The sequence below is a fragment of the Semicossyphus pulcher genome, unplaced genomic scaffold (genome assembly GCF_022749685.1).
Source record: "Semicossyphus pulcher isolate SPU_LCO1_2020_fin unplaced genomic scaffold, fSemPul1.0.p SCAF_7, whole genome shotgun sequence".
NCBI lineage: Eukaryota > Metazoa > Chordata > Actinopteri > Labriformes > Labridae > Semicossyphus > Semicossyphus pulcher.
The window spans coordinates 7,645,988-7,671,815 of NW_027211748.1; the positions used below are offsets into that span (position 1 = coordinate 7,645,988).

Genomic DNA, 25,828 nt, shown 5'->3' on the forward strand with positions numbered 1-25,828 from the left:
GTGTACAACACAGCTTATTTTTGATGTCTTCTCCATCTGTAATAATATTCAGTTAATCAATGGTAAGTAACACAATTTAGGAAGCATACGCATTGAATCCTAAATTAAAACAGAACTGGAGACATGCCTCTGTGAAAGGCATTGATTTATGTATAATTAGCACTTTAAACAATGAACATTAATGCATTTACTTGTGTTTTTCATTGTCCTTTTACCTTGACCTTTCACAAAGTAACAGTAGGTGGGATTCCCATGATTCAATTCATTTGAAATTAATTGAAAACACATTGTATTATTGAATAATAATGGGCTGCAACTTACAATTATTTTGTCTAAAAATATTAAATGTGACAGAAAAGGTCCTTCACATTTTTCTGGAGTCAAAGGAGTAATTTTAACAAAATTTTTGTCTCATAATGGGTCCAAAACCCAAAGTTATTCTATTTACAATGACACAAAGCAGAGAAAAGCAACAAATCTTATAATTTGAGAAGCTGGAACCAGCTAATATTTTGCATTTTTGCTTAATAAATGACTTATTTTTTCCATCCTAAATGAGAAAGGGGACTACTGGTTTCACTGTAACTCTTCCTTGAGGAGAAAATCAAATCTGACCACACACACTCCCACACACAGCCGACAATATATCGCTGCAATCCAACACTCCTGTTACAAATAGAACAATATTGGCGGTCACTTTTGAGCCTGAAATTCAAATAACTGTATCATATATGGATGTGTTTGTCACAACTTGTGAGCTAGCATGAATGCTTATTATTGATGACTTTACATTTTAGCGTTCCACCAGCAGATGGAGTCCTTCAGTTTCTATAAAAGGGCAGGACTGACAGAGCAGGGCCTGTCGCTGAGAAGGAGGAGTTCAAACAAGGAGAAAATTAGGATGCTGCATCACTGGAGAAGATTGTTGGGATCCAACCAGAGCCACCGAACTGCAGGGAGTATATCCAAGCTGAATCTTACAACTCTCTCAGTCATTCCTTTTGTCATGACCATCCCACGTGCAAAATGTCCAGTGTCAACTCATTAGAGTACTTTGTGTGGACGGAGTGGGAGAGGCAGGGTGAATGCTGGGCGTGAAGCTGCGGAGTGGGTGAGAGAGTCTTAAATTATGCCAGTTATGGGGGCTGTAATCATCATGTAACTCCTCTGTTAGTTTTCTGTTTTCTTGTTCTTTTTGGAGTTCACTGAAGAAGGAAAAAGAAGCGTAAGAGCACATATTTGCTTATTCAGATATATTTATTTTCATTTCTTTTACAAATAATAATGCAAAGATACAAAGACAGAAGCCTTCACACAAGAAAAATACATCAGGTACAGTTCAAACAGAAGCGTATTTCTTCTTTAATAGCGCACATTTACAGCCAACTTGGATTCTTTTGGTCCGTTTTGACAGTCAGAATAGAAAACACGCAGTTTGAAGAACAACGTTTGAACCAGTAATTTTTAAAGGGTTAGCTCAAAAAAAGTACCAACTTGCCAAGCTGTGCTGCAGAATGCTAGATTTTGCATATTCTATGAGCATAATGTTTCCTGTTGCTGTGAGCATACGACAGGAGCATAGTGCACCCCCTTCACGGCAGTAAAATGCATGTTTTAGGAATAGTATCACTGTACTCAGAAACAAAATACATTATATAACAATTTAGCTGCCATAGTATGAGGCTTGAACCAGCAGTGGGCTGCCCTCAAAATGCACATAAAGGATTCAGAGATGTGGGAAACCCACTGAGTGACCTCACAGGACCATGAGTGTGTGTCATCTTCCTGATTCAGTTTGTGTTTCAACATGTTGCGTCACAAAGTCAACATACAGTATATCTATGTATATAGACTGTACAGTAGCTGAATCAGCTATTTCTGATGTGATTTCTTACTGTATGTCTATGTTACTTCTCAGACGAGATTTATAAAGTAATATCTACTACGAAACAGTGTTTGAAAGCAGATTTAAAAAACAAAACTAAATACTTAATTTAAAACAAATATAATCTGTCATGATATTTTCCGAGATATTCAGAATTCTGCATCATAAAGAAAAGCGATTCCTCTTGTAGTGGATCGAATATAAACGCCACATCTCTTTTGGATATGCTGCAAGAATTTCAGTTCTAATGTTCAATGTAAACAATGTGCTGATAAGTTAAAAGTTTCTTTATAAAGTTATTTTACTGCAATAGATATTCTAAAAACAATAGGAGAGGATGTGTTTCAACAGTTGGGTAGATAAAGTATTCTCTCATTTATGGCTGTTCTGAACTTTGGCTTTTTTGGTTCAACTGTTGATTTAACACTAAAGGGAAAGAAAACAGTGCTGATGACAGATTTACTACATAACTAATTCAATAAAATCTATATCGTACCTATACAACTCAAAGGAAGTACATATGGAGGGGATTTCTGCAGAACAAAACAAATAAAAAGTGCCTTCAGGGTCTGGAAATGCGTATGGATGAATTCCAAAGGAGATATAATTAACTCATTTAACTTAAAAACCTCTTTAAATAGAATATCTGACTATGATTGTATATTGAAATAATTGTCTTACAATTCAAATTACATTACTGATTCACTGTTACACTTAAATAGCAAAAATATTTTGCTATTCGACACTGCGAGTGGTTCATATGTTTTCTGTTATAACAGTATTTAACAAAGCTGAAAAACAAACATTGCTCTGTTGTAAACTCTTGTCTCTGTAAACACCGGTGTACCACCAATGGATACCTGAATGCATAAAAAGGTGACAGTAACAGGCGACACATCAGTCAGAGCTATCTACATGAGCACAAGAGATCAAAAGTTCAAAGAAATACCGAAACAGAAAGTGGACCTACAAAGATGTCAGGCTCACTGTAAAGTCTGAGGTCCAGCAGAGAGTCAGAGCCACAATGACGTATTGCAGCACAGTATTTCTCAGTGCATTTTCTCACTTTGACATCATAGCACATAAAGCACGAAAAAACATCGTTCCTACTGCACGGCAATATACAAAGCTAGTCTAGATTTACCATGACATAATCAAACTCTGTGGGTGTTGCACAGAAAGTATAAGCACATACTGTATATTGCAGTGTAAAACAGAGTACCAAACAACAGCTTCTACATGTGCATAAAAAGGCTGATTACCATATTTCTGATGCTTTTAGGCTTCACTTAGCAGATACAAAGCCTACACATGACGCTGAAATAAAGAGACAAAAACAAGGGGACAAATATCACCAAAAATAAAACACTTAGACAAACAAAAGCTGCCCCCAACATTTAAAGGAAATAAAACCCAAGCTGTAAAAGGGGGGGGGGGGACATGTCCAGAGATTCATGCAGTCACAACATAATTCAAAAAGACAAAGTAAATTCAAAATGCACCAAAATGCATCCAACACATTAAAGTAGTTTCAAAAAATAATGGGGGAAAAACTTCAAGCTCAACAACTTAAATTCAACTTATTTCATAACATTTGTCCAAACATTTTTGTGGTAATAATGGTGAAATATACCGGCACAAAAGGACCTGGACGCACATCGACAGACACAATGTTGCAGCTCAAAAAACAGCTGTTTCCTTCGTGTGGAAATATTGATGGGAAATGAGTTTGTAGTGTCCATTACATTTTCATAATAACTACCTTTCTGTAAATTCTCTTCGATGATGAACACACTTTAGTGATTATGTGCCCTGCAAATTTCAAGTGAAACCACACCAAACTGTAACAGTATCTTTAGCTATCTTTATAAGAAACTTTTCATTTGCTGCTCAGTGATTCCTTTTACACGTTTCCGTAGTTACAACTCTGATCACCGCCGTCCCAAAATACAAATGTGTTCCTGAATTTCAGAGAAACCGTGTAACAGTAGACAGCGAACAAAATACTCACTGATAAAAACAGCTCTTTTTAAATAGGCCATCTATATATGACTTTTCAAAAATAACTATAATTTAATAAACTTTTTTTTCATATTCCTTTTTGTTTTTTACAAGAAGGCAACTTCAAACAGAGACAGGGCAAACATGTCCAGTGCACGTAACAGTCACAGGGCAGGTGGATGTATAAACGCTCATAAATCAGTGTTTTAAATCAATGGGAAAAGTGCAACATGCGATATGAGACGCAGTTATGTTGTATAGTGTTTAAGAGAAAATGCATGAAGCCAAAGAGCCGGAAAGACATGGAACAAATCGATAAACACACACAGATTTTCAGTGTAGTGCCAAGGAAACAAAAACAGGTGAGAGATATTTGGTCCTACAGTACATGAAGGCTTAACATGAGAGGCAATGAGGATGACACGATGGCAACAACGCAACCGTACAGATGTGACCGAAATACATTCTCATTGCATCAACAATGCTGTTCTAGTATAGAGGCAGTTTAATTGTCTGGAAAAATATATATATTTCAACTACACTGAGGTCACATCTTTGGGAGAAATCCAGGAGAGTTTCTACTTGTGTGCCGCACTCACTGAGCCTTTTTTTCTCCACTAATCAGAACGATAACACGTTTCAAAAGTAGCAAAAGAAACAAAACATGGCACCATCGCTATAATAATCTTACACGTTGGCGTCCTTTTTTAAGGGTTCATTTTGTGTTTCACTTGAAATCAATCGCTGTAGTTTTGCATAGATACCATTACGCAAAATCTAATCACATTCTGTACATGAGAAATAGAAAACAAAACAAGCCTGTAAACATCTATTTCAGTTATAAAGAGCTCATTTATCCATTTAGATTTCACTGATAAATGAAGACGACGAACGGCGCGGTAGTGACAATGGTTGACGTCATGGATAAAGATCAGCACACCTCAAAAATACGACGGCAGTAATGCAACTGTGAATGATGTAGGCCAGACCACTGCCAAACAGTAACATGACATTTGAAATGATTTTTCTCCTCATTTACATAAAAGTCATCTCTGCATGAAAAACCAAAATGTTTAGCTATTAAGGCAAAACAAGTATGCACAGTGTTCTGTGATTTCATGCATAAATGATGACTGCTATTTACCAATGGTTTAATCAATATTCAGCATTTCCTAAAAATATCTTATCCGGCAAAATAATGATTCATAGTCGCCCGAGACTGCAGAGGAAATATGTGGGAAATCAAACCAGGCCTGGATTTGGCTTCTATAACAAACCACACAGGGATTAGCACTAAATCAATATCCAGACTGGATGTACAGCCAGCCTGGCAGAGAGCAACCTGACAGGTGTTTCCTCTGAGTCATCCAGCTGTACTACGTTAACAGGTGTGTGCTATACTGTGGATTGTTAAAGGTTTGCTCTGCAGACATTGAAGCTCCTTCTGCACATATGATCGAGCTCCCTTAAAATAAAACTCAGCATCTTAAATAAATCAAAACTAAATGTGTCACTTGACCAGAATTCATACCAGAACTTAAATGTCAGCAGTCGTTAACCATGTCTGGTTCTGAAGAGACGGGAGGCTGGCAGAAGTCATCCAAAACCTTTAAATACATCTTCCTCCAGTGATTTAGGGGTTTGATTGGGTTGGTTGGCGTTGGTTGCTCTGCCCTAAAGTCTCGACCAGTACTCTCCAGAATACTTCTCCTTTTGGTTTCATCCTCTCAAATGCAACTGCCCTTCCTGCCCTCCACCCACCTGTGCATTGGCCTGCAGAGGAGTGTCGGTTAGAGCCGGTCGAGGCGAAATGCGTCCTCTGTGGCGGGGTCAGCAAGAACCATGTCCGGGTCATTGAGCATGGACAGGCCGTCAAGCGTCAGTGGGTCAATTTTCAGATCATCCAGCGGGAACTGGGAGTCGATATCAAAGCTGACATCAGTGGACAGCGAGCCGGTCAGGTCCTTGGGCAGGCTCGGGGGAGACTCTCCACTCACTGAACGAAGAAAGAAAACACATTTAAAGACGGAGTAGCATAGACAGATATGTATCTATGTGAGGGTTTAAGGGGGGAGGAAAAGCTCTCTGGTTAAAATTAGCAATCGATGGCAGCAGGAAGAGACAGAATGATGACAAGTCTGGGTTATAATTTGATTAAAACTTCCTGCAAGAGGCTCGACATCTTGACATCTTAATGACAGATTTCAGAGAAGAGGCAGCTACCAACAGACACTGCTAACAGAAGGGCTGAAACATCATGTCAAACACATTCATAATTGTTTGATATGCAGGGGTTTAGGATGCGAATTTGAGCAGCGTTTTTTGTAGCTTTCACTCACAACAAATCTGCCAACCCGACCCGTATACTGTACATTTCCACCACGCCATATGTCAGCGCTCTCCAGTAACTAATACCCCTTTCCCACCAAAATTAGCGTGTTGACGTGGACCTGGGAAGACCTGCTAATAAATGCTGATTTCTTTTTTCCCCGTTGCCAGTGAAGTATACTCCTTTCGGTCTCTTTTCTGCTGCGTCACCGTCTGACGTCACAAACGCGCCCGAAACAGGGCTAGTAAACAGTGAAGATATGACAGTGGTTAGGTCTTTATCATATCTATTACTCAGTCTGTTTATCAAACTCGGCACCGACAAATTTGGAACAATGTTCAAGCGCTGCTCGGACAGAGACAGGCAGAATTTGGAGCTGAGATGACAGGGATAGTCATAGCATCGTGCCGGAAAGGGGTAGGAGATTAGCGTGTTGACATGGGTTTTGTGTTCCCATCATTGCCGATCAGAGCTGAAGTGATAATTACCCGGGTGTACTGCAGAGTCATCTGACGTGGATCTGAATGCTGATCGTAACCTTTCCCACTAAGCAAAAAAGCCGGGTGTTAGTGGGTTTTTTGACCAGTGGGAAAGGCGCTTCAGAGTAATCTAGAGATTGCCTTCAAATGTTATTCGCCCATTGCATGAGTGGCAGATTAACAATGCCAGTTTATGGGCTACAGGGAACCATCTAATGAATTTTAATAGCCCTGCAATAAATCATGTTTTTGTAATGCTTGTAATATTTAGCTTTTGTGGAGACAGTGTCAGAAAAACTGTATCAACAAGCACAAGCCGGTGCGTGCCAATATTCTCTTAAATCCACTTGCTGTTCGACTTAAAACGAGCCTCATGATACGTCTCAGCAGCACCTGTGAGAATGATGTTGGGGATGTTGCCATGGCTACTGTAGCCCAGCTGCTGCGAGTCCTGAAGGTTGCAATGGCCGGCAGTCAAACCCATCATGAGCGCCTGGGAGTAGTTGAGGGTGGAGGTCTGGTTGTACATGCTGTCGGAGCTGATGGGGGTTTCAATCATGTTGAACTGCTCCAGCTGGAATCACAACAGGAATAAACATGAGAAGAACTGTTCTATCTAACAATTTGCTCTAAAGGAGGAGCTGTTTCAGAGCTGAACTAAATGTGGACATGTGTGACGGAGTGGGTACCTGCTGTGAGAGCGCACTGGCCTGAATGGAGGGGAGCTGCTGGTCGTAGAAGTCTGCAAACACGCTGCCCAGAATGGAATTATGCTGCAACAACAAACAGGCCAATTCTGGTTATTCAGACTCTGGTAAAACTCGTAGTGTGGACCATCAGCTATGAATACTACTTATCCAGGCAGCTCAGGTGTTACATTTAACATACAATATATGAGAAGGACACAGTCAGAACAAGAAAACAGGAAAAACAACGTGCTTAATATCCCCTCACATGTCAGGAAATGACATCTGCTAATTCACAGGTTTCACTCAAGTGCCATCAAAGACCTGAAAAACACTGTGCGGTAATATCCTGTGTAATCTCTGGTAGTATTTCTATGCAAAAACATCCTGGCAATACAATAATGAATTACTGCTCTGATTATGGGAATAGTGCAAAATACGACTATTCAGTTTTGACTATTTATAGCCCCATGTTTATATTACATATACTTCTGTATGTATTGTATATGTGTGAGTTGATTTATGTTGGTGTGTTTTTATTTGTGTCTTACAATAAATAAAGTCATCCATTCATTCACTTTAACTAATGCATTCAGTGTTTCGTTTAAGTAGATGAAGGGACGAGTAAGATCGTAATCATAAATTATTCTCTAACTCAAACATCGCCGTAGGTCAAATGTGCAAGGACATTATAAGAAGCAGTAAACAATCATGTCATAAACATACAAACATAATTCAGAAGCGGCTTTAACATTTTCAAACAACTGTTTACAGCAAGACAAGGACACAAAACATGTGACAGTCCACTGGGGAGTGTGCAGCCTCTTCTTTCATTCATTTATGTAAATCAAACCCTGCAATATTTGTAAAATCCTGCATTATTGATCGTGTTTGCGAATACATTGCAGGCATACTGTACAACTGCTATCAGAGGAACTTATGCAGGAATACGGGTAGGATAGGAGGCTACTTAGAAGACACTAAAGAGCCACGTTGGCTGCATTTTCCTGTCACTGAAACATTCAAAACTGCACGGAAATGATAGAAATCCTGCAGCTTTTTGTGTGCTTAATAACATTACTTTATAAATGACTGAATAAATAAATGAAAAAGCAAACAAAAAATAAATAAGACACCTGATTAATTAAATAAATGAGAACAATAACATAAAATCAGCTCAAAGGTCATTCAAGATTTTCAAAAGGACGCTCCGTCCACATGAGCCTCCTCTGCTGCCTCCTTCTGTGTGTTTTAATTAACACCAACCTAATAGGATAAAATTCACGTGAAATAAAGGGAATCGTGGAAAATCTAATCCCCTTTGCGACTTTATTCTTCCTCCACTGACTCATCCAGTGAAGCTAATTCTCTTCAAGTTTCTCATTTCGATGTCCTCATTGAACCAGCAACAGAAAATTCTCCTATTTCATCGTGGCCTCTTAATGTATAAGTAATTGGATCATATTCTCAGCCCGTGCTCCTCCTCGTTCAAAACCAAATTATCTGTGTGTGCTGCAGATGTCCCCACGGGGCAGAGCGGGATAATAGAGCACACAGCTTGTCAGTTGTGGTTTAGCCCGTGGATAACCTCGGGACTGAATGTGAGCCAGCTTCAGCTCAGGAGAGGACAGAGCAAACAGCAGGACAAATACTTAGAAACCGCACACACACAGCAAGTATCATCCCTGTCACCTGCCATCTTTCTTTTTCCCTGTGACTTTAACACACAACGTTACACTTAAATCTTAAATCTAATACTTTGCATATTCTACATTTAAACATGATTTGAAGTTTTATTTATGGCATTAAAGCAGGAAACGCTTTACAGTGCAGCTACATACCAGGGATTCAAATCTCAAATGGTTGTACTGAGTGTGACACAGATTAACACCCCTTATCCATGTTTACCTTGGGTGTGTTTAGTTTATTTTAAAGCACCACCCTGCAAGCAAGGTTCAGTTTGTTTGGATTCAACAGCGAGAATGTAATCATTCAAGAAAGCCTCTTGGGGGGTAGCTCCAATCCCCATGCTGGTGCAAAACAAACACAAATATCTGATGAACATAAAAAACGCCAGTACAGAGTGTTATAAAGCGAGACTTTGGGGGGGGACAGTGGAGATGCAACGCAAGTACCACAAAAGCAGCAGTGAGGGAAGGTCAGGGACACAGCTACATAACAACACATCACACTGAGTGTTCAGAGGCTGGTGGTCAGATCTGGGCAAAACTGGGACCACTGCTAGAATAAGAAACTTCAGTATCTCCCAGAATGATTCCTGAAATAGCCTATTTGAAAGTGTTTCATTTGACTTCCTTTACCATGTCATAGAATGAAAACAACAGGTCTATATAATAACTTTAATTATTAGGTTGTCAATGCTGGAAAACTTCCACTGAACTAAAACTAGAGATGTTCCAAGACCATTTTCCCCTGCCCGATACAATTCCAATAACTAGACTTGAGCGTTAGCCGATATCGAGTGCCGGTCCAATACTTGTGGTAGGAAAAAAAACCCACTATATTTTTATGATTTTTTTATAATACCTATGTACTTGTAAGGCTTGGCTCGCTACGCCTGAGGAATCCTAATCTAAAAAGAAGTGGAGCACCTAGAAGTTAGCTAGGTTAATGTTAGCAGCGGTGGCGGAGAAACTCGGATTTGTAACATAAAACTGCTTTATTTTATGTTTTTACAGATAATAACTATTTTAAGTTTCTTATTTTCGTAAAAAGCTAGCACATTTTAGGGAAATGTGCTAGCTTTTTTATTAGCTCAACTGTCTTATTTATAGCTGTATACTAATAACCCTTAGTGCATTTCCGACGTTTAATGTATACTACTACTACGCCTGAGTAATCGTGATGTAAAAATAAGTGGAGCACCTTAAAGTAAGCTAGGCTAACGTTAGCTTCTGCATCAGAGAAACCCAGATTTAAAAAAACTGCTTTATCTTATGTTTTTACAGCATATAACTATCTTAAGTTTCTTATTTTGAATTAGGCATTAACATGTGCGATGATAGCTAACATTTTGCGAGCTTGACTGACGATACATTTCGCTAGAACTGCACTGTTGTTTGCTATCATGACATATCATTTTGCTAGCTTGACTGACTAAAAAAATATACACATAATGTTCATTTTTTAATAACTGTATACTAACATGGAGTGGAGCGCCTAGAAGTAAGCTAGGCTAACGTTAGCGGCAGTGTCGGTATAACCCTGATTTTTAACAGAAAAAAAGCTTTATTTTATGTTTTTACAGATTACAACTATGTTAAATGTATTACTTTCTTAAATTAAGACTTAAAATGTAGGATGGTAAACCACTGATTGTTTGACTGACCATACACTCTGCTAGCACCGCACTGTTGTTTGCTATCATGACATGATAATAAAACACCTGAAAACAGTTCTTCTTTTCCGCTCTAAAACAGTTGTTGCTGCTGGCAGCTGTAATGTACATTGTTCATTTTTGGGGGAGCTAATAAATTACAGTGTCGAATCAGTGCATTGACTGGCATACCCTTAAATACTCAATGGATCATTTTAGGCAGTATCAAAGGCATTTCCTTTACTGGCATTGTATGGGAACATCTCTAGCAAAAACACAGTGGATTTCAAGCTATGACATGTTAAAATGTCTGCTGCGAAAACGACTTTATTCCATATCAGAAGATCCTCTTAATACCATGATTTTTGACCAGAAAACAAACATGTAAACAGGTAAATAAATAACTACATTGAACTAACTGTAAGTGAAAGACAGCCTCTTTGTCTTTGTCTGTCTTGCTCAAGTGACTTTTTTTGCCCAGATCTGCTAAAGTCAACACAATACAAGCAGCCGTGGGAGTGCAGCCACAGAGTCCGACTCAGCAACGATAACCACAGGACTACGATGCAGGGGGACGGTGACGTTTATACAGAGCTAAACAGCAGCTCACTGGTTCACACGCCCTTACTTGAGGCGAGCCTCCAGGTGAGAAGCCTTGGTTGGAGACGGGGGAAGTTGGAGACTGATTGGCAGAGGATCCGACCCTACTGCGGTACTGTTGGAGGGAGGAGGCCTGATACAAGAGGATGAGTTTGAGTTATTCACATTGGAGGACGTTCCTTATGAGCGTGTCAAGGTGCTCACACTGGATAGGGAGCTTTGATTCATGCATCCCTGGTGCTTGTCTTACATTATCCACTTAAGCTTGGCCGACAGAGGCTTCACTAAAATATTGATTCTAATGCTGAAATATAATTAAAATAATTAAAGCTGTGAACGTTATGTGCTACATGTTGCATCAGTGCATTCATAATGATGAAAAAGATCTGGGAGAAACAGAGAAAACAACAGGGGATTAATTAGGAGAGGAAATATGTTGCCAGCAATCCAAGCAAAGCGACTGAATGCTATAAAACTGGAGGATCAGAGAGAATCAACTCTGCTCCCTTTTGTTCTGCTCTGTTGGATCTGCTCTTTCCATTTCACTCTGCCAACACAATCAAAGGAAGAAGATCTTCAGGGTCTAAAACAAAAACTAATATTTGAGGCAGCATAGGGCTGTAAGTGTGGTGAGGAAAGTATTAAAGCTACTATCACAGTAAATAACAGATAAACTATCAGTAGATTTAGAGGTGTATTTAAGAGATGGATTATCTCTTATCACTCAAAAGTTCAAACCTTCACAGTCATAATCTATTGATAGATAAGCTATCAAAATACTGGTAGCATGAGATAGCATGTGTAGGCCTGTTTGAAACTGAAAGAAGACTCTATTTTCCGTACTCACTGCAGCTTCAGACCTGAGATCTACACTCTAGAAATAGAGGCAAACATCTACTATCACATTTGAAAGAAACTGAATATAGGCTGGAGTACTATTATTGAGTTTCACGAGGTCTGAGCTGTGTTTTCTCCCGTGTTTCACTTGACCTCACACTGCAGAGTCTTTAACTGAGACCAGGGGAATGTAGGCCGCTTCATGTGTGCAGTTATCCAAACACAGTCCCACTGCAACAGAAGTAGAGCAGCGAGAGCCAAGATCTGAAGGCCAGCAGAGCCTCGCAAAACATTTACACTCCTTGGTGTGTTGCACGCTTATCTGCATCTCAGGCATCAATTCTGGGCTTGTTTTAAAGTTATTTATGTGTAAAAAAAAGTTTAGTAAAACAGTAAATACCTTGTCTGTTAAGATTGCAGAATCATACATGCCTTACTCACAGTACTAGAACCGATTTTTGAGGCATCCAAATATTGATTTTAGAGGGGAAAAATTCACCATTATAGCTGCAGATGTAGTGAATTTTGAGCTAGATAAAAAAAAAGACCTTTTCGGTATAAATTGTGCCTCGATTTTTCACAGATATGACCATGCAAAGGAACTTAGAAGGCTGCATTCTTAAATAAATACATTAGAACATTAAAAACAATCATTACAGTCAGTGATTACACTGCTGGAAAAACATGATGACGTTTCTAAATCAAACGAAAGCATTGTTTCCTGCTTTTTATGTTGAGCGTTAAGTGGGAAACATAAACCTCGATACATATCTATTATATAATATCGGTCGGGTTACCACCGTGACAAGGCAGTGAGAGACTGAAGCCATCGGAAATCTTATTTTCAGGAAAGAAATGTGAACCAGTCACAACACAGCACCGACGTGTCCCCGCTCACCGTGTTCATGTCTATGGTCATGTTGTTTTGCGAGGACGTCTGGTTGTCTGACGTGGAGCAGGAGTTCACCGAGGACGACAGCTGGACCAGACCTGTCTGCTGGAAAATCGAGAGAGGAGTCATAAATCAATACAGGTACATGTGGTCTTTAAGGCAGGGCCAGGCAAGCATCATGACACAGGGCAAAGAAAGACATAAAACAAGACATTAAAAAGAAAAGTGAAGATAAAATATAAACAGTTAAAACAGAAGTTAAACTACACTAACAGTTATAAAATATAAGCTCTTTAAGTATCACTTAATCTTTTATCATAGACATCACAGATAAAGTACATCAGTATGTGCTTTGACGTATGTTTAGATAAAAAAACTTAAAACTTTACATTTTAATCAAAGTTTTTTATTGATTTTCCATTCATTCAAAGTTCAACCTTGACTGACATATTTGTATTTTTACTGCTGTTGATGATCATTATGGTTACTGTCAAAATGTTATCCTCATATATTGAACACACTGTATGTTTGTTGCACTATTCAACAAAAAAAAGTCTGAGGAATCCTGTCCACATATGTTGTTTAAATTATACGTTTCTTTTAAATTAAATATCATGATTCGATTTTTCTAGCCTCAAATATTAATAACGGTTATATGAGATAACATAAGTTAAAATTAGACATCAAAGAGGCCTGATTCTGTGTCAACAAATTAGGTTTGAATCATTTATTCATGAACTGCTGACTGTACATCAGACAGATCTCCATCAAAGGGGTTTTCTGAAGTGATGATGCAAGAACACAGAAGAATTTAATACTGGTGGATTTTAGTTCATCTCAATCAGTAGCTCTATTTTTATATTTTATTTTATTAAAACTATTTTAGGGATTTCAATTTTCTGTTGGGATCCGTCAACATATTACAACCCGAGAGTGTCTGCTCAGGTTCAACCACAATCTAATCATATACCTCTCAAAAAGACACATGACAGAGGTCTGTGCTCTGCTGGTGATGTGAGATTAAATTAGTCAGTTTATGTAAGTTACAACGTTTTCTGCAAAAAACAGTCAATTTAATCACATGTATTAAAATCATCATAAGAGAAAAGAAAGTACTCTAACTTTGGGACACATCATCTTCACTAACAGAAGGTGGTCTTGTTTCTGTCACATGTTGATCTGCCCGCATTTGGATACTGTTGCTTTCACTATTAAAAATAACTAACTTGGCTGTGATCTTAAAACTAATGACAAAAATTACATTTGACTCGAGTTAAAGGAGCAGTTCACCCTTGGAAGAAGCCACTGTCAGTCAAAGCTGGTGTTCTCTGTAATCGATAGAAGCAATAATATCTGAATGTGGCGCCATAGCCGTGGAGAAAGTTGTACAAACAGCTCGTGGTTTCGGCCAGTCTATATTCCTATAATACCCAGTGGGCATTGTGCCCCTCCCTCTGAAAGGAACGGCTCAGCGAGAGACGCTGGAGTGAAATACTACCGTTTTCCAGTCAAGGACATTGATCGCTGCCGGCAATGGCTCAGTACGGTACAGAATCTGAAATATGACGAGAATATACCGGTGGATTGTCTAAAAAATCTTGAGCTTTGCAGTCTACATTTCAAACCTGACGATTTTGAACGAGACATGACATCGGAGGCGGGCGTCCTAGATTGAGGGAGTGTAGTTTAGCGAGCTCCCTGTCCTCCACCAGATGTTTCGTTTTACGTACTCTGGCGGAGGTTTTCCAGGGCCCGTTGGAGAAGCGGATAGCATCCTCCAAAAGCACAGAGCGAAACTGCATTTTTTTTCCTACCATAATGACATTAGCTCCCCATGATAGCATGATAGGACTGAGGTCGAAAATCAGTGAACTGGCCCTTTAATACTCTGTTTTGACATTGGGGTCAGGAAAACATCTTACACACTAATGTATTTCCAGTTTGTGGACTTGGACTTGAATCTGTCGTCTTGTAATGGAGTATTTTTTGCAATATTTAACAGTGGCCAATAAAACCAAGCAATATTCTTATGTATTATAATGTGCAATCATTTGGAAGAACCAAAACTACTGCATGTAAGTCACAGATTAGTTGAACATATATTCATAAGGAACTCAACAAGGACTCGTATATTGAAAAGCAATTGGAGAACACAACTCACTTGCTGGTTGTGGTGGGTTTGGGACGACGGCTGCTGGTTGAAGAAGGCGTACTGGGACAGCTGCTGCTCAAGGTTCATGGCATTGATGGCCGCCTAGGAGGAGCACAGACATAGATAAGTAACAAATCTTCAATGTTTAAGGGGAAATGTATTTGTTTTTATATTTACTGGTTGCTAAGTTAACTGATATCCCTTTATAACATGGTCATTTAATCGTTTTTTTCATGCCCACCCAATAAAAAGGTGTTGGTATTCTCTACACCACAAACATAACCCTATAACCCTAACACACTGATATCTGAACCACCGGGGATTCTCTTAAATAAATAAAAGCAAACTATTAATAATGAATCAAGCTGCATGTCTGATTTCCTCGGGGCAGCAGGGGTCAGGGCGGAGGGCAGCGCTGTACCTGAGAGAGGGAGAGAGGGGGAGACGTCGGGGAGAGCTGCAGGCTCTGAGGCTGGTGGGAGTCTCCTGCATTCAGGATGAGAGGGACCATGTTGTCCTGCCCAGGCTGCATTTCCATGGTTACTGTGGGCTGAGACGTGTTCACTCCTACCCAGCACACACACACACACAGACACAAAACAGCATAAGGAAACAGTTTTTTAAAAGCACACACAGAGTCAGAGAGAAATTGGAACCAGAGGGAGCTACATGTTAAAATGAAACTCATTAGAATCCTGCACATAACTAAATCATAAAGTTATTATTTCTAAGTTAAACGTGAGCAAACCACTGTCGTCAGTGTTACCTTGGGTGTTCGCCAGGCTCTGTGTGCTGTTGGAGAGGCTGAACGAGGCGGCTGCTGCATCATCTGAGTCGAGCGGAGTGGGCAGCGGAGGAGGAAACTGGATGTTGGTCAGGTCAGGAAGAGAACCGCCGGTGTTGTGGACTGCTGGTTTTAGTGAAGCGGTCAGCTGCTGGTCCGGAGACGGGAATATGCTGCAGAAGGGAGACAGATGCGGTGAGCTCAGAGGCGACGACAGGCTTAAGACACGCAGACGAGCTTAACTCATCAGCGGGCTGACGTCAACAACAAAAAAAGATATTTATGTGCATTACTGAGAAACACACAAAAATGTTTCTCAATACAAATAACTAACAAGCATATTTTTTGCCTCACACTGTTGATGCTTTGGCTGTGGATGGAGTGAATGAAAATGTTAAATTACAATCAGATGGCTTCAATTTAAAGCTGTGTTTTTTTATTACTTGTGTGTAAATGTGCACTTATTTGGAAGCAGTGTGTGTGCGTAGTGAAATACCTATTTCCCTTCAAAAGTGCAGCCATGAGTGAAACATGTCCATCAAAAACATTACCTCTGACAAGTTCTACACAGAAAACTACAGGTAAGATAAACTCACTTTATCCCGGGAACTTTGCAGGGTTTGGACCTTAAAATGTTCTGGAAGGGAGGGAAATATTTACAGCTTTAGTTTTATGAAGAACACAGAGAAAGCTGATAGAAATGAACACTAATGTAGACGTTCCACCTTTTTGCACTCCCAGCTCTGTTCCTGTCCGTCCTCATCAATGTCTTGTTTCAGCGCTTCAGCCCCTGGAACAGTTAGAAGAAGAACTGCGGAGAAACAGTGAAAAAGAAAAATCTCATGAGCCTCTTTTGGTTTGCAGATGTCCAGCCTGTTTGAGCTTATAATAATCACAGCCCACATGCCCTTGTTTCAAATGATCAACTGATATTTCAAAAGCACAAAGACAAAAGAAAGGAGAGGAGATGCTAGAGAAACAGAAAGACCACAGAATTAAGGAAGTAAAAAGTGGAACGTTTAAACACTGAGTGACAGAAATGTGCAAAACCCCCCAAAATATCTCCAACGTCAACCTAAGCACCTCTGAAATTTAAATAATCCGCCGCACACGGCCGTTAGCAGTCACATCAGCAGTCAGACACTCAGATGCTCCCCTTTCTTCCCGGCAGTCATTTTCCTCCTCTGCCTTCAAAGCCACATTCAAACTCTTTCATCACACACTGGAGGGCACTCGACTGAGCCGCCGAGAGAAAGCAGCAAAATAACACAAAAAAAAGGCTCACGACAAAACAGCCCCAACCACCACCACACGCACACACGACCATCTTCTGCAGAAAATACGAAGAAAAACACCTGAACAGAATGACTCATTAGAAGCAGACCTGATGAACAGCTCAGGTTACACAATACGTTTTGACTGGACACTATAGGAGCTTCTTGTTGCACAGTTTTACATTCATCTCAACCTCTGCTCTTAACATTTAATAAATATCACGTAACCGAGCGTTTTATTACGTAACCAGACTTCATCAAACCCCTAATGAGCGAGTTTCAAATCAAAACACCTTGAGACAAAGTGTACCTCGTTTTGGCTGGAGCTCCTGTGACCCTCCGATGAAAGAGGCCTGCTGGACGGGGATTAATGTGCTCTGGTGCAGCGCCGAGTCAGAGTTTGTCCTGCAACAGAAGAATTATTAAAGAAGCACACAGTGCAATGTATAGAAAAGTGTAAAAGACAAACAAAGGGAATCTCATTCACATGTTTGACATAAGTAGCGCGTCATTTTCAGCAGTCACAACTATTTCAGAGTCTAATCTCTATTTGAAGGGGTGTGGATTTTTGGTACGCAAAGTGTTCTGGTTTCAGTTTGTAGTACGCTTGTGGTCCGAGTAATATTGACCAATCACGTATCAGCAGGCTGCAGCATATGCAGGAGTCCGTGTGGAGAGCAAAAGCAGGCGGAACATAATCTGCCGTAATGACATCAAGGCTCCCATCAGCGGCTATCTGACGATTTAGCTTCTTATTAATCTCTATAAACAGACATCTGCATGTTCAGCTAAAAAAACATTCTAGATTAAAAATTCCACTTGAGACACATTCCCTTGACGTTGTGTCGCGAAAGCCAGCATTTAGATTTCCAGACTTCCTCGAATGCATCAGAAATTATGGATCCGACCTCCGTTCAACAAACAAGCATTTTAAAATTGTTCTTCTCCTCTTGAGGACAGACCTGATAAAGCTTCATTTACTTTATCATGATGTTGAAATTTTGGCAAACTTAAAGATATAATCTTGAAGATTTTCATGTAAATAAATGTCACTGTCTGTCGCCGAATAAGGTCACACAATGGTGACTGAGGTAATGGCCCACTGATGAAAGCCTTTGCATTTGCAGTATATAGTATTATTACAGACTGGGTGTCTGTGGCGACATTCGCAGGAAAAATCACAAGCGGCGCCCAGTTAGTGACGCGATTTCCATCACCCAGCAGTGGTTGGTCTGCCAGAGAGGGTAGGCGGAGCTAAGCGGCTGCTTTTCCGGTTTCTGTAAACAGTAATCTACTATGGCTGACCAAACAAAGAAAAGATGGATGACTACAGATACAACTTCAAAAATAAGTAAAAATCCAAAGAAAAGGAAACAAATTCGACGCTCAGATGAAGGAAAACAACGTGGAAAATCAAGAGTTAAAACGTGACAAAGGGAGCCAACCGTGGACATCTGGTTAAATTGGAAGTGCCCTCCTGTAATTACCACGTGTTGTGAATAAGGGGCGCCCAAGAAAATGGCATTGAAATCTTCAAAATCGTCAGATTCAGACCTGTTAATTGAAGTAACTCTAAAGAACAGTTTCTTTTTCTGTCTCATACCGCAGTAGTAAGCCATAGTGCAGCCTCTGTGTAACTGACTATTTACAGTGGAACTGGGACTCAGCAGAAACAGATCACGAGGGATTTAATGAACCAAGAAATATGCCGTTTATTTTTCTTACAAACCAAGAGGGGCAAAATTCGCTTCCCTTTTGATTTGAACACAGAGGCGCTTCTCAAGTTGCTAACTGGACTGTGAACAATGCAGAGCACAGAAAAGGAAGTCTTGACTGGAAGTCGTTTATCACTAACCACTGGCTAAACCGGACACGCCTGACATGTTCACCATTGTCCCCAGAGGCTGTATCGTTGTCAGACTATAGGCGATGGGTTCTGAGATAGTGAATGATCTGATTGTGACCCTGTATTTTATAATGCCTTCTGATGTGAGTCTAAACTTGCATGATAATCTGTGGATTTAAGTCACTAAATGTGTGCTTATGCAATATGTTTTCATAATCCCTTTTAAAAGTCTTGTGTCATGTTCCAGATTTGTCCTGACATGATCTGATCCTGTGTCTTCATAAACAGGAAATAATGCAATGCATGCAGTGCAAAGCAGCGTGTTGTAAGTCAGAATAATAACAGAGAGCTGTGTGACTTTATCATTCTAAACACTAAGACATACAGTCATGCAGGGGTGGTGTTTCCTCCTCAGAGGCTGTCTTACCTCCTCCAGCTGGTATCAGGTGGTGGTGACAGATATACTGCGCCATATGGACAGCTGTCAATGTGAGAATGCAGGTTAAGAAAATACAGCTGGAGAGAGAAAGGCTTGGCAGATATGATGCATTCATTGCTGTGAATCCCTCAAAAACAAGCAGGTTTGATAAAAACAGAGCGCTGGTGGCTTCTCAAATAAATCAGCATGTGATAAAAGTGAGGAGTAATGAAGAGGGAGCTTCACATTACTGTCAGAGTTTAATCCGCTGCCTCACTGTGCAGACATTCCTACCAAACACAATCTGAATCTGACTGGAATTAATTACATGCTGAGTTTACAAGCAGTCACAAACAAGTGATTCTGCAGCTACAGACACATCTGTAACATCTGGGAGCTACATTTAGCTGCAAGTGTAAACAGGGTAAAGAAATCCATCTACGCTCTCTGTAGTTCTGTGATCTGTAAGTTTTATTTTTAAAATAAGTCATGAAAAGTTTCTGTTGGCCTAACGGTCCTATGAGGAACAAGAACATGTGATGGCACAAAATCCTGCTGGTTAGCTTCATTTAATGTTGCACAATCAATCAACAGACTTTAATCAAGGCTAGGACATTACTTATATATATATATAACGCTCACATAATATAAGGTAGAGCTTAATAAAACTCCAGGATAAATGTAACTTTTTGAAGACTTAAAATAAGACTCTCAGCCTCACTTGTGATTCTGTTTAACTGCAATAAATTAAATTGAAAGGTGATTACAAAGGTGAAAAAAAACATCTAAATATTTCAATATGACAAGAAACAATTAAATTGCACCACAAACTGCAGCAGTGCTTTCAGAAAATATGGAATGTTTTGAGGCAGAAATCAATAGTGAGGTAAGTCTCTTAATGTAAACGGAAAACACATCAGTGTAAGTATTAATCAGACAGCTTTCAGCTTAAAGGCCTTTAACAAAGCTGTGTCATATTTTTTTATGACACAATAATGTTTTTTTATTTTTATGACCTCCGATAAAAAATAGCAACAAAGAGATAAACGGTCTCTCCGTTTCTACAGAAGCAGCATAATAACAGACGGTGTTAAAGGATATCTGGCGTCCATGTTTGTCAAATGAGAGGGGCTTTCTGTGTGGGGATGTGATCCGGTTTCTGTCTCTGTAGACTCTGTCCACTAAGCCGTGGTGTCGTGTCGACCTGTTCGTGTCCAACCCTGAAGTCTGAAAAATCAACAGAAAAAACATCATAAATTACTCAATGGTTTCTGTAAACAATCTGTGGTTCTGCACAGTATTGAATATTAGAGGGAAACAGTTATTAATAATTTCTTCATCTTTGAAGTCTTCCATTGCACTAGCTCCGGTTACACTGTCCTGGGCACACAAAGAAAAACATGTGGTGCATGTCTGGATGAGAGTTTATGGAGCTTAGTTCAAAATGACTTTAATTTAAAAAGACAATCTCGAAAGTATCTGTTTTGTTCTGTGTACATGTGTTTTCATGAGTAATGTTGGCTCCGGCCTTTAATCATCAGCTGATTCATCGGGGAACCGAGACTTGATGAGGAAATAGTCGTACTCTCTCCCGTCATCCTCTGGCTGTACTTCCCCTGCTGTGTTTGTGTGGGGTTGTAAACAGGAGGGTCTCAGTCTGATTTAACTTTACATCTCAGTCACCGCTAATTCTTATTTCTCTTACAGGGATAAATCGAAAGGTGTTATGTTCCACTGCAAAATGTTAACCTTGTTAAGATGTTTGTCTTTTTCCTAACAATAATTAATGTTTACTTTTTTCATACTCGCAATGGAGACGTGAAGAGGCTGTATAAAGGACAATGGTTTTCTTCCACTGTGCTCTGCAGTGAGAGCAGATCATTTCAGCTGAGAGCAGAGCTTCATAAATTCCCCATCTTGATGTAAAGCTTCAATACCTTTAGTTGCCTAGAGCAATAATATTTCCTTCCCAGTGCATTATGGGGGAAAAGAAGCAGCTTTTCTATCTCAATGTATACACTGACTGCAATGACAGCACACAGTCGGCAACACAGAGCATAAAAACAGTGAAACATTAAACATAAGTCAAACTGTGAGGGTTACAGCATTACGTGTGCAATACGAATTCGATTTAAACGCTGTTGGCGTGAAAGTTTAAGGGACCAATTTGCTAAAGCATCAGAGTAAATCATGAACGAATATTTGGAGATTGTACACAAACAGAAATATAAGCAATAACACATCAATTAAAATATGAAAATATAAAGTTATTAAGAAATAATTAAATGCTAACAATAAAACCATCCAAATGTGTGCAAACGTCTCTTTCTTTTGCACCACATTTTTTGTGGGTGGCTTGGACCTAAAATTTAAGAACTTGGTGATTTATAAAGAAACACTGTTATAAGGATATTTGATTAAGAAAGATTTTTCCTCACAGTTCCTTCCGTCTTTGAAACTGAACATAACTTTAAGCCAAAACTAAAAGTAAATATTCCTACATGCATCATATATGTTAAATAAAGTTTACCGTTAAAGCCGAATTCTCTTCCTCAAGACTCGACAGAGTTTTATTAACCTTTTATTTTGAAGGAGAGCTTTGATACTTGTTTACAGCTCTATATGGGGAAGCGTGTTCCCCCTCTTGCAAAACACACACGTACTGCAGCCTGTGGGATGGTATATTTACTCATTCTATTTATTGTAAACAAAGTGCTCTCACTGCTTATATAAACAGTAAACATGTCACTTCCTGTGTAGCAGAGTATTAATCCCAGGAAACAAGGATTTCATGGTGTGTTTTTATAGAGCTGCCACAGACTGAAGCAATACTGCAGGATATTACTTGGCCACAGAGACAGGCACAAAGGATTTTCTTTAAAGATTATTTTTGGGGCTTTTTGCCTTTAATTGATAGGACAGCTGAAGATAGATATGAAACCACCAAATGATCAGCAGACCAGGAGTCGGACCTGCAATCAGTGCGACGAGGACTGTAGCCTCTGTATATGGGGCGCCTGCTCTATTAAACCAGCGCCCTTTCTAAACCAGCGCCCCACAAAGGATTTTCATTCATATGAACCAGCTGTTAAACAAATCCTGGTATATATTGGAAGTTAATTTACCAACATTAAATGCAAATCATTTATTCTTCGGTAAAATAATGCAGACGTCTCTTACCTGAAAAGACATATCCATACTGCTGTTTCCGATCTGATTGACGTTCGGCAAAGACCCTCCATAGTACTGCCCGCGGTTCTGTCCCAGCTGCAGATACTGCGTCTTCTGCAACTGTAACTGGTAGTAAGACAAGAACTAGTCAGACAACAGGCTGTTTGTATGGATGTTTCTTAATAATAGTAAGTTCATGATCAAAAACATGGATGGCAAACCACCACAATGGCAATAAACAAGCATCATGTTATAAATACTGACAGCTCTTGTCATCTTTTGCAGGCCGTTTAAGCAGCATACTGCAAAGGGGACATTTAAACACCTTTGTAGTTATTCAATCTTAAGCTCATGTTAGTGTTTAATCCAATAATGCTACAATTTCACCACCACAAGTTTTCTTTTTTAGCCTCCTGTTTAAGTGCCATAAGCACTGACATTTGCTGATTTCAACACTAAAAGTGAAGGACATTACAATTTATTAAACTGAGATAAACCATGGTGTCTTCTCACAAGGTTAAACCCAGGCTTCTGTATTTGACGTGTATTAACTTTAACATGTTACGAGGTGGTTGGAAACTTTAGGTAGAAACAATGACGACTGATCTGACAGGCCAGATTTCAGAAACAGCAAACTCCCTGAAGCCTCCCCTCAGTGTTTATTTCAGAACGACTTTCCAGTTCCATTTCCCATTAGACAGCCCATAACCGGTCAATTAAATTTTCTCGTCCAAGCCCACTGCGCAACGTTGGCGGAGCAGAAAATCTAATAATAACAATTACTACGCCTGTGTCACTGGTGTATTCTGATAAGCCTCTGACCAAAGAGTTTATATATTTATCTACATAACATATTATAAAATCTCCAGACCAGTAGCAGGCCAAAACAAATGTTTGTTCTGTTTTGACGACAAAGTAAGACAGCGTAAAGAGAGGAGAGAAAACAGAGAGGGGCTGAAGGGTAGAGGGAGGGGACAGGGGTAAAAAGGATGAAACTCTAAACCTGGGGCCCACTTCCCTTTAGTCTAACTTTGGATCAGACACAAGCCTCCTCCCACTGATCTGCAGATAAACAAAAAATAATCATTTATAATATTAACATGGATATATTTGATCATGAGGCATCTATTAAGACCTTGAAAATCAAACAAAACAAAAAATATGTTTTACTTGACATTGTAATTGTTTATCAGGGAAATCCTCACCTCTGCTTAAGCTTTATAAACAGGCTGTTTTCACATCAGACATTAGGATTTGTCATATAAGGAAAAGCGCAGGTGTTAATAACACAAAAGACGTATCAGTTGTATTCAACTGTATGCACAATATCAGGACACTGAAACTGAAGCAGCTAAATGGAACTGAGCCATCATTAATGCCATTATTTACACCTGTGATTTTCCTGTTATCACAAGCTAACACGTCCTCTGTGTTAAGACCATCTATATATACAGTCATTGGTTAAGACCAATATGAAGAGCTGTTTTCTTTTCTTTTTTCGCCAGTTGATCACACATTTAAAAAAAATATTTGGACAGCTAACATGATAATAATCCTGAAGCAACTCAATTTGACAGAATTGCATATATTCTGTAATAGCCTGTCTACCCATCATGCTATTCGCAGCAGCAGTCACTACAGAAGCCCTGCCTCCATAGGATTTATTTTGGAGGCCTGTGTTGTATGTGGCTTAAATTCCACATAATCTGCTTCCGTTCATCTTTGGTGTAAATGTCATTTATGCAGCGGAGCACACACAGGCCTGAAGACCTGTCAGACAAGTTTACAGAGCCACGGTGCAAACACGCCTCACCGTATATTACAACCCTACACGGCACATACAATACGAATCAGTATTCAGTATGAATATATGTATAATATCTACTGCGGTATTCAACATCGTTTTGTCTAATCGCCTCCTCTCTGAGTGCACAAGACGAGGATACAATCATCGCTGCAGTTGGACGCGCGCTGTCAAACACGCACGCCCCTTTGCTTTTCACTTGCGTGGGACAAAAATTGTAATAACTTTTTTCGGACGGGGGTCCCCGTCGTTTTTATCTACACCACAGGACTGTTACCTCCTGCCAGCTCTGCTCGGTGACAGTCGTGGGAGAAAAAGGCTCCAGCTGGCAAGAAGCGTCGTTTGTTATTGTTTACCTCCTCTGCCCTGGCTGCGTGCAGCTGCCGCGCGCTACAAATGCATATTTGACAGCTCGCTGAAAACAAACGAAGAAGAGATGGCGGGTATGAAGGAGAAAAACGGGTTCGTTACCCTCGCTGCCCGGGTAATGCTGAGGTCTTTCATCACTTCTTCAAACGCCGCTGTCTCCTCTGCCTGCTTCTGGTTATGTAAAGCGATTTTCTCGCTGAATTTCCGCGGATTGTTCGAAGTCGCCATGTTTCGCTCTTCTGCTCCGTTTTCCCTCAACGGCCAGCGTCAAGCGACCCGGAAACAGGACACTTGACTTCCGGTTAGAGACGAAGAAAATAAAACAACAGAATAAGTTAAGTTTAAAGAACGTAAAGTAAGTCAATTTTGCTTCCAGGGAACACAGAGGGCCAGCAGGTAATCATGCTGTTAGCAAACATTTACCCAACTATATATTCAGCGCATTTTTAAGGTGTGTTTATTTGCTAACCTATCAGCTCTGTTTTGGGCTCCACTCCTGAAAAATATATTAATATGTTTCTAGTTTGTTTATAGTGTAGTTTTATTTAGCAACCGTTCATTACCTTTAGCTAGTTACCATTCTTTCGGGGGAGGTATCCTGAGTGAACCTGTTTGATAGAAACGACTGAATATAGTCTAAAATGTTAGATTTGTAAGAGTTGTGTGCGTGGTTACTGTTCTCTGTTTGGAAAACCAAATCATTAAACCATTTTAACCGACCTGACGAAACAAGAAAAAGAATACCATTGGCTCGATCACATTTATGCCCCTTTAAAGCCTTTCCGATAATAATGATTATCTATAATATGTTAATTAAAGGCCAAATTGAAGATTTAGAACTGCCTTATTAAACATTAAAAAGTTATCTATGTAGGCCTATTGAAAATGGCTAAAAGCAACTCTTTGCATTTGTGAAGCTTTACCGAGCATAGAGTTTTGATGAAAGATTGAGACATGAGTCATC

At 39.7% G+C, this 25,828-nt stretch overlaps 1 protein-coding gene across 1 annotated transcript; it reads right to left on the bottom strand.

Moving 5' to 3' along the window:
- Positions 1–1,238: 1,238 nt before the first annotated feature.
- crtc1a (CREB regulated transcription coactivator 1a) lies at positions 1,239–25,103 on the bottom strand. Its single transcript, XM_069685036.1, has 15 exons — positions 24,967–25,103; positions 22,701–22,817; positions 20,622–20,747; positions 19,530–19,591; positions 17,567–17,661; positions 16,708–16,793; positions 16,579–16,619; positions 15,965–16,155; positions 15,620–15,765; positions 15,208–15,300; positions 13,053–13,151; positions 11,346–11,450; positions 7,384–7,467; positions 7,088–7,268; positions 1,239–5,882 (listed from the first exon to the last, which is right to left on the bottom strand). Exons 1-15 carry the CDS (start codon positions 25,090–25,092, stop codon positions 5,677–5,679), a joined length of 1,758 nt encoding a protein of 585 aa, XP_069541137.1. The 5' UTR covers positions 25,093–25,103; the 3' UTR covers positions 1,239–5,676.
- Positions 25,104–25,828: the final 725 nt, after the last annotated feature.